We start from the raw sequence: 10702 nt of genomic DNA on the forward strand, positions 1-10702 counted from the left end.
CACAGGCGTTATAGATAAACTTCCACTAAATTAGTTGTTTTATTTTTTTTTATTTTAGACGTTAACTTGCCAAAACATGGCGATTGAAGGTCACATTTAAGATAACTATAACATTTTAAACAGCTTAGATGTATTCCATATCGAAATTCAGGAAATAATAATCAATATGTTATAAAGAATTGTGTGCACTAAAACATTTTTTTACATTGTGTATTTTATACATTGTGTATGGTTTATTTTCAAAGCTTTTTTGTTAAACAACTCTTTTAGTACTTATTTTTATGTTAACTATTATGCAATTTTAACATTTAATATTTTTATTTTTTTATACTCAATATTTTTAACATTAATAAACTATGATGTTTTTGGTTTTACAAAAAAGTTTGAATAATAAAGAGTTGAAAAATATAATAAAAACTTTATTTCATTGCAACATAATACAATTATAAATTAATCTAGGTTGTAACAAAAATTCAATATATGAAACTAGGAACATTTGATACTAAAACTAAATCATTTCCTAATAAATTCATAACCAATCTACAAAATAACTATTTCAAATTTTCGATAGTTGCCCTATCAAAAGCACTTACATGAAAATACATTTTCTGTGAAAAGTTCAGAATTTTGGAACTTTGTGAAGGATAGGTTTTGAAAATTTAGCACCATCAACGATTTCAACAATTTTAGAAACCCATTTTTTTTCGTCTACAATGTAAACATGTAACTTTGGTTGCCTATTGATGGAGCAGGAACAAAAAACAAACAGTTTTCTACAAATATTCATTGTTTCGCAATCGCATGAAAAGGTTTCATTACATGGTAGCTTGAGATTGAATAAAGTAAATTTTCTTGAAATACTGTCAAATATTTCAGCGTCAACATTGCTAAATCCACCGATAACAAAAAGCTTGTTACCCATGCTAAATGAAGAATGATCATCTCTCCAACCAATCATGTCTGGTAGACTGCTCCATTTGCCTCTATGGTGATCGTAGGATTCCGCAGATTTTGTTCTTCCGCTATAACTGTGGCCTCCAGTTGCAAAAATTTTACCTTCGAAAACTGCACAAGCTGATTTAAATCTATCAATGTTTAAGGATTCTATTTTGGTCCATTTATTATGGTTTATCTCATACTTATAACTTGCTTTAGAATAACCACAGTCGTCTAAGTACCCGCCTACTAAATATATACTTTTCATAAATGAACAAATAGAGAAATCTATTCTTGAGTCAGGCATATATGTACATTTTTTCCAGGTGCTTTTCGAACTAATATTAACACAAGATGTTTTTCTTACTTTTGTATCGGATCTACCAAGAAGAAATATGTCAGAACCAATAACAGCTGTTTTGGCATAACAACGGTGGCGTAATATTGGAATCAAAACCACATTTAACTTAACATCGACACGGTCTATTTTAATAAAACTGTTTGTAGAATCTATGTTTTCTTTACCTTCATCATTAATGATAATATCAAACTCATTCTGATCACAATAACGATTTTCATACAAAACTGACGATCTACCATCAAACCGCTGAGACATACTTTTTTAAACCTGGTCAAATTTATAGTTTTAGAACAATATATTCAGACAATATTAATAGAAAACACCTCAACAAAAACAATAATAAAATGTTATCGGTTCAACTAATTTTTTAAGTAGAAGAATATAAAAATTAAATTTTATTTTATTAATTAAACTAAAAATAAAGTAATTGTATATTAAAATTTTTAATTGTTTCATAGATTATAGTAAGAACTGAAACAATTTGTTTATATTTAAGCGCCATTTGAATTTAAGCGCCAAAAAATAACTTAATGTTTTCAATTAATTTAAGTTATTTATAAAACTAAACTTTTGTCAAACTTCTTTATTACTTAAAGTCAATTTGTTTATTAACTACAAATTAGTGTTGATCTTAAACATTTACTAACTTATATAACAAACAACACAAAGGTTATTTGTTTATGAGTACTTAGTATTCTATTTGTTAATTGAAAGCAAACTTGATCATTGATACCATTAATTCTTTTTTAAAACAATATAGTTATAATAAGCTTTACTGAAAAAAAATACTGTTTAAAAAGTAAGCTTTTTTTCAAATAAAAATACATTTTTAGTTTGAAGAAAACAAAAGTAGCTCTTAATAATAACAGTGAAGTTTAATAATACTTGTTTCAGAAACTTATCTTATAAAGTTTTTATTTTAAATATGAATTATAGGAAGTCAATTGGCTTGTTTTAGATTTGTACTATAACTTAAGTGGCTTTTCTAAAACTTCACTATCAGTTACTATGAATAATTTGAGCATGGTTGGTAGTTCGATCGAGAATTTATGAAAAGGTTTAGTTGTTTTACTTACTCCAGGTCTAGATCTCGTGAACGGCTAAGTTACAAAAATACACGAAGGGATATTTTAGACGACGTCTTTTTTACAAAAGGCTGTTTTTGCACGGGTTTAAATTTATATATTTTACTTTTTATTTTATCTTTGTTTATTTTATTACTACCACTAATATCTTTAACTTTTAATCTTGGGTGGTAGTTTTTTTTATATCTTTCTTATTATTTTTTGTTAATTATGTTTTATTATACTTTATTTTTAAACTAGTACGTTACCCCTCATAACCCCTACCATTGGTTATTGGTTAGTAACTAACTTTTCTTTTTATTATATATTTATATGCATATATATACCATTTTTTAATCGTTACTAATACCCCTAACCTTTACCCTAAGTCGTTAATTTTTTTATCAATTTTTTTATCTTTACTTAATTTTCTACTCTTGTGCAAAAGTTATATAGTGCAAAATTGTCTTGTGCATAATTGACGAGCCCCCCTTCTGTATATTTAAGCGGTCTTTTTTATTTTTTTAGCTAAAACAATACATATACTTCGAATTTTAATTTTATGATGCTTATATAAGACAGTATTGTAATAACAGTTATAAGTAAAGTTTATTTGTTTCTAAATGGATCAGTATTAAATACAGCATTTCATGAAATAAATTCCAGAACTTGAGTATAGTTTAAGTTCAGAGGTAACAAATGTAATTATGTCTTTAACTTAAATTTTTAAGCCTCTAGTATTACTACTGAACTTTTGTCAAATTTTTTAATTTTTTTCACAAAAGATTTGATGTAACTCTGTCTTAACGGTTGTGTATGGATAAGAGATAGAAAAAATGACAGAGTTAATTAAAAATAGTTTGTTTTGACAAACATTTCTTATAACTTTTCAAAATAATACAAGTATAGTGTACTACATTGTTCTTTGCTTATGATCTTGTTTGGAAAGTTAAATAGATTTTTTATTTAAGCTTTTACGTTGTTTTTTTTTTAATTATATTTAAAATGATAATCAAATTTTGAGTGTAATAGGTTTTAAGTTTTATAATTTCATCTTACTTTCAACAAGGCAGTGTTTTCAGTTAGTTTTGACTTTATCCTTTAGCTTTTCCGTCATAGCAGAGACGTTATACATAAAGTACCACTAAACCTTTATGTTGATCAATCGTGATAAATATTTTACGAAGAGTTGTGTGCATTGAAAAAAAAGTTTGTGAACTAAATGATAACTAATTTATTTTTTATTGATATTTATAAGTTATTGTACTTATTTTTATTAACAAACAAATAGCATACTTTTTACTCAAATAAAACTGGTCATTGTAAAATAAGGGCACCTTTTTTTGGAACCCTTTTATAAAATATATTTGTTTTGTTTATAATGTGCATTTTTTTTGTTATGTTACTTACTTACACGTATATAACCACCTAAATAACTTGATATAATATCATTTTAAAATTTGATGTATAAGTTTACAATATATAAGTACTTCTGCTTTATAGGAATCTTAATAAACCAGACTTTAAAAAACATCGATTAACTAAACTTTTGAAACTAGACTTAATAATTAATACTTTTTTGTAATAATATTCACTGCTTTTAATAAAATCTAAGTAGTAAAAATTCACTACTAATGAAGAAGAATATTTCAACTACAAATTTGTAAGCTTTGAAATTTGTTTAATATAATTTATAAACCGACTTAATTTTAATAAATATTAAAAAACATAAAGATTGAAATTTAAAACAAAAAAAAAGTAATTAAGCTAAATATAGCTAACTACATTATTTAAGCTTCTATAAAAATAGTGTTATATTACACTCAAAAATAATGAAGACTCTTTTAATAACAAAACAAATTTGGATTAGGAGTTGGTGAATTATAAACCATTTCTTAATGAGTAAAGAATTATTTTGGTACTTATTTTGTTTATTTTTAAGCAGTAAAAACATTTAAGTTATTTCTATTTAAATATTAAAATTTAAGTAGTGTTTTAGTTATTTTTATTAGAAAATTAAAATTTAAGTAGTAAAAATTAAGTTCACCACTAATTAAGAAGAATATTTTAACTACAAATTTGTAGGCTTTGAAAAAAGTTTTTTAAAACTTATAAACCGAATTAATTTAAATAAATATTAAAAAACAAAAGGATTAAAACGTAGAACTTAAATAAAATAATTAAGTTAAATATAGCTAACTACAATATATAAGCTTCTATATAAATAGTGTTTTATTACACTCCATAATAACGAAGACTCTTTTAATAATAAAACAAATTTGGATTGGAAGTTGGTGAATTATAAACCATTTCTTAATAATTAAATAATTATTTTGGTACTTAATTTGTATACTTTTAAGCAGTAAAAATAATGTTATTTTTATTAAAATATTAATACTGTATATGTTTTTCAACAATTCATTATGACGTCTTTGGTTAAAACGAGAAGTTTGAAATTGTTCATATTGTATAAAACTAAACAGTCAAAGAACCAAAATTTTAAGTGACAAGCATCTATTTTTTAAATGAATTTTAGGATAAAATTAAACGAAACTATCTATTTATATTAACAGTGAAATTACAAAATACTTGTTTCAGAAATTTATCTTGTCATACACTTTAGATTTAATATGATGTTTAGGAAGCAACTTGGCCTAGTTAGGGAAAACGTGTTATAAATGAATCATATTTGCTTGAATTTTGTACTATAACTAAAAAAGTTTTTTTTTAAATTTCCCTAACAAGTTACTACGCTAATATTTTGTACATGGTGATAATTCATTTCAGAACTTTTATAACGTTTTATTTGTTTTACTAGGTCTAGACCCTGTGTACAGGTAGGTGTCAAACATGCACAAAGGGTCACTTTTTTCAAGACGTCACTTTCGCAAGAGGGATCACTTTCACACGGGTTGATTTTTTTTTTACCTTTTTTTTTCTACTACGACTGTCGAATCTAACCCTTATCATTGGCCGATATTGCTATACTTTTTTGGTCTCTTGCAAAAACAGTTTTTCATGTAAAAGTGTCTTAGTTCAAATTGGGCAGTGCCACTTGTGAACACATTAGTTAAGATTTTTTGGTAAATGAATACATACTCTTTATATTTTAGTTATTTGTTGCTAATATGGATGATAGTGTCAGGTAAACTATATTTGGTTTTGTCTGAAAATTTGTTTCTAAATAAATCAGTAACAGGATAAAGAAGATGAAAAATCGATGCTAAAAAATGTTAGGCTCTACACGAAATATATGTATATACAAAGTAATTTTAAACCTAAACCATTTGTTTAGAAAAAATAAATATATATAGTAAAAGAAAAAGTTTTTATACTTAATACACTTTTTTTATTAAAAAATATTATCTTGATTTTGGAGTTTTTTCATTTCTACTTATACATTATTAGCAAAGGATTTAGATCTTATAAAAAGAGCTAGAACGTCCATGAAGTTGTTTTGATTTTTTTAGTAAGTATTTAAACTAATACTTTCTAGAATTTGTTTATAGTTAAGTCCAGTAGTAACAAATGCAATGCTTTCTTGAACTTAAATCTTTAAGTATCTAGTACTGCTAGATTTTTGTTGAAAAAGTAAAAGTTTTAAAACGGCTAGATTTTAAAGATTTTATTTTTTATGGTTATGTTACGAAAAAGAATTATAAAAAAAATACAGAACGGATTAAAAACAGTCGTTTTGGCAATTATGTCTTATTAGTGTTCAAAATCATATTAGGGTGTATAAATTTCAATCTTATTTGCTTTTGATCTTGTGTACAAAATCAAATACGTTTCAATTTAAGTTACATGTCTTCTGCTTTTTCAAAAAATTATGTTTACAATAAAAAAACACATTTGGATTACAATGTGTATCAAGTTTTATAATACTATCATACTCCAATAATGCAATGTTTTCAGTACTTATATTTTAGATTTCTGATTAAAGCAGTAACGTTACAGATAAAGTCAAACTAAATATAGCTGTTTTACATTCATTCATTTTCGTCATTTACCTGCCAATACTTGACTATTCTTTACGCTTAAGTGTCGAACTTTAAAAAAAACAACAACATTTAAAACAGCTAGATTTATGCCATACTGAATTTCTAAAAATCTTGATAAATATGTTATGATGAGTTGTGTGCATTAAAACAAAATTTTTAAACAAACTAGTAAAATTACTTGTTACATATGTTATTTGTGCTTATTTTACTTGTAAATTTATTAACAAAAAGTTAAAATTAGAAATATGGTTTGAAACTAAATTGAATAAAATATATTACTGTGTAAGAAGTAAGCGTATTTTTTTTAAAAACGAAATAGATTTAGTTTAAATAAAACGAAACTAGTTCTTTATATAAATAGTGAAGTTAAAAAATACTTTTTTTAGAAATTTATCTTGTTAAGTGTTTCTTTTAAAAAAGATATTTGTTAAAACAAAGAGTTGTCAATTTTGTTGATATAAATTAAAAGTTAGAGAAAAACTATATATTAAAGATTGCTTGCGGATCGCAAAAATTATACTTTTAATAATAAATTAAGAATATTTCATAAAAGAAAAAGAAAAAAAGTATGAAAAGTAAATGACTAATAATTACTAATTATTTAATAAATAACCTAAGTGTAAATTTTTTTAAAGTTAGGTAGGTGTCAACTGTGCACGAATAGACACTTTTACACTAAGAAAATTTTTCACATGTTAAAATTTAATTATTTTTTATTTTAATTTTACTATCACTGTTACCCCTAACTTTTACTTTTGGCCGGCAAGATGTATTCTTTTTTTATAATTTTTCATCAATTTCTGATTCAAATTTATTACTTGTTTTTTCTAAATTAACACTGTTACTTTTATCCCTTACTTTGGGTCGGTAACTTTGATTTTTTTGTTATAATGTTATTTAATTTACTTATTTTTTTTGTTTATATCGTTGTTGCTCGTAATCCTTACCCTTGGTCAGCTCTTTTTTAGTATGGAAATTTAAAAAATTTAATTTTCAATTTTTTTTTACTTTTACTCTCGTGCAAAAATTAACCTTCGTGCAAAATTTTCTTCTTGCATATTTCACTAAAATATGTGGTCAGCGTTTGTCCCTTAAGCCAAAGTTTTCCTGAACTATGCATCGACTGTATGATTTTCTAAATATGTATACTAAGGGTACCTTTTCTGAAATAACGTAATTAAATTTTTTTGTTTTGTTTATTTAATATATTTTCTTTTTTTGTGATAAAAAACTGTACATAAAAACTAATTGATAGACTTGGTCTAAAATATAATTTTATAATGAAATTGTTATTACACTTTTTAATAGCATATTTAACTACTTCTGATTTATAGGATGCTTAGTAAACCATAAGTAAAAATAGTAATAAAAATAAAATCTTTTGTTAAGTCGGCTTTGCAGTGCCTGTTTTTTTTTATATTTAAAAACATCCATTTATATAATCTAAAAATTTTGACTGACAAATTTATTTCGTTTATGTAATAGTATTTACTGTGTAAAAAAAAATTAAATACTAAAAGTGCATGAACAAACAAGTAGAGCAATTATAATTTTAAGTATTCTAATAATTTTAAAACTTATGAACCGACTTGTTTTATATAGACATTAAAAAACGTAATTGTCTAAAATATTTAGCATTAAATAGTATTTAAGCTATACACCCTGAACAAAATTTTTTCATCTTCTAAAACATTAGTATTTTAACCCACCAAATAATAAGTCTCTTTGACTGACAAAATGGAAGTAGATTAGAAGTTGTATGACTAACGTATAGTTAAATTTAAACCCTTTTTTCTAACAAAAGAACTACTTTGGTATTTATTTAGTATTAAGCAAGGACTAAAATATTTTTTATGAAAAAAAAAATTTTTGTATATTTCTGTTTTTTATAACCTGTAATATTGTTTATTTTTAGAGTAAAAACAATGAAGTTTTTTGTAAAAGTTAGAAGATAATAAAAACAACATTTTCTTTTAATTAAATATCAACTTGAAGTTAATACAAACTAATATACTTCGAAGTTTATATTTAAATTTAAGTTAGATTTTTTTTGGTTTTTAGAATATTTAACAGTTGAAGAACTAGATGTCTTTATTGTTAGAATATATACAGTTATAAGTAATTTTGTTTTATTAGAACATGATACAAGATTAAAATAAAACTTGGTTATAACAAATTTACAAGTAAATATATGACAACTAAAAACTTAAGGGAACAAAACTAAATTATTTATGTTTGTTTATAAGCTCAATATATAAGCTTGTCTATTTCGATAGTTACTGTAATAAAAACACACAAAAATGTTTTCAATAATAACTTTATTGTTTTGGATTTTTGTAAATAACAGATTCTCTAAAACAAACACTTTTGACAGTTTCTTTAGAAACCCATCTTTTTTGTCAACATTGTATACATGAATCTTTGGTTGCTTATAGCATTAACAAAAAACAAACATATTTCTACAAATACTAACTGTTTGACATTTGCATGAAGATTGGTTTCTACACACTAGCGTGAGAATAAAAAAAGTAAACTTTCTTGAAATACTGTCAAAAACTTCAGCGTCAACATTGCTACAACCGCCGATAACAAATAGCTTGTTACCCATGCTAAATGAAGAATGATCAGATCTCCAACCAATCATGTCAGGCAGATTGCTCCATTTGTTTCCATGGTGATCATAAGATTCTACAGATTGTAATCTATCCATACAGCTATACCTATAGCCTCCAGTAGCAACAATTTTACCTTCGAAAACTGCACCAGCTGAATCACTTCTACCAATGTTTAAATCTGCTATTTTAGTCCATTTATTATGGTTTATCTCATACTTATAACATCCTTTAGAATAACGACAATAGTTTAAGTGCCCGCCTGTCAAATATATGCTTTCCATAAATGAACAAACAGAGAAATCTATTCTTGAATCAGGGATTGGATTTAATTTTTTCCAGGTGCTTTTCGAACTAACATCAACAAAAGTAGTTTTTCCTACTAATTGATCAGATTTTCCAAGAACAAATATGTCAGAACCAATTACAGCTGTTTTGATTTCATATAGTGGTTCGAACAATGGAATCAAAACGACGTCAGTTTCACCATTGTTGGTTTTTAGTTTAATAATACTATTTATAGAATTGTTGTCTTTTGTACATTCATCATGAATGATAATATCAAACTCATTCTGATCACAATAAAGATTTTCATACAAAACTGAAAGTCTACTTTCAAACTGCTGAGACATACTTTTTTGAACCTGTTCACAATTTTGAGTTTTAGAACAAAATACTAAGTAAAAGTAAATTTAAAATACCTCAACATAAAACTTGGTTAAAAAATTTATTTAAATGGTAGGCGATTCCACTAACACACAAAACTATATAAATTTATATTAAATAAATTTAAATTTTAGTAATGCTGTAAATTAAGTAATTATGTTTAAAGATATTTAATTTAAATATAGACATTATAAAAATTTAAAACAGTTTGTTTATGTTTTTTACGCCATATGAAATATAAAACAATTATAGTTTTAAATTATTTTCAACAATAAAAAAAAATAAACTACTTTTGATCTTTTATAGTGTATAAAGTCAATTTGTTAACTTACTATTTATTTTATGTTAAACCTTCATTCATTACTATAACCAACTACACAAAGGTTATTTGTTTATAATTACTTACTATTCTGATAACTGTTAATTTAAAATAAATTTCAGCTTTCAAATGAAAAATTCTTTAAGGAGTGTAGTTTAAAGCTAAATCGAATAAAACAAGCTCCTTACTAATAGTAATTTTTTTTTTTAAATATGTTTCTAGTTCTAATAAAACGGAACTAGATCTTTATATAAACAGTGAAATTAGATAAATTCTGTTTTAGAAATATAGCTAGTAAAAATTTTACTATGAATGTTATAAATAGAAAGCCACTTGGCCCAGTTTGGGAAACCATGTTATAGATAAATCAAACTTGTTTTTGTTTTGTACTATTGCTGATATAGCTTTTATACAACTTCCTTATCTAATTACTTCATTAATAATTTGAACATAGTAATATTTCTATCAAGAATTTTAACAATTTTTTATTCGATTTACTAGCTTCTAGTCTAGATCTTGTGAATTATTAGGTAAAAAAAATACAAGAACGGACATTTTGCACGACTTCATTTTTTAACCGAGGGTTATTTTTACACGGGTCTATATTTATTTTTAATTTTACTTTGTGTTTTAATTATTATTTTTTTCTTTTTCTTAAGTATTAATACTGATACGTTTAACCCGTACTCTTACTCGGTTTTTTTTCGTTATTTTAATATTGTTTCATTTTTTAACTATCATTG

The 10702-nt window shown here is 24.5% G+C and overlaps 1 protein-coding gene across 1 annotated transcript; it reads right to left on the reverse strand.

Moving 5' to 3' along the window:
• Positions 1 to 619: 619 nt before the first annotated feature.
• On the reverse strand, positions 620 to 9606 carry LOC145840972 (kelch-like protein 25). Its single transcript, XM_082948334.1, has 3 exons — positions 8910 to 9606; positions 862 to 1074; positions 620 to 708 (listed from the first exon to the last, which is right to left on the reverse strand). The coding sequence occupies exons 1-3, from the start codon at positions 9604 to 9606 to the stop codon at positions 620 to 622; spliced, it is 999 nt and encodes a 332-aa protein (XP_082804460.1).
• Positions 9607 to 10702: the final 1096 nt, after the last annotated feature.

The sequence above is a fragment of the Thalia democratica genome, chromosome 1, assembly GCF_965202585.1.
Source record: "Thalia democratica chromosome 1, ktThaDemo2.hap1.1, whole genome shotgun sequence".
NCBI classification, from domain to species: domain Eukaryota; kingdom Metazoa; phylum Chordata; class Thaliacea; order Salpida; family Salpidae; genus Thalia; species Thalia democratica.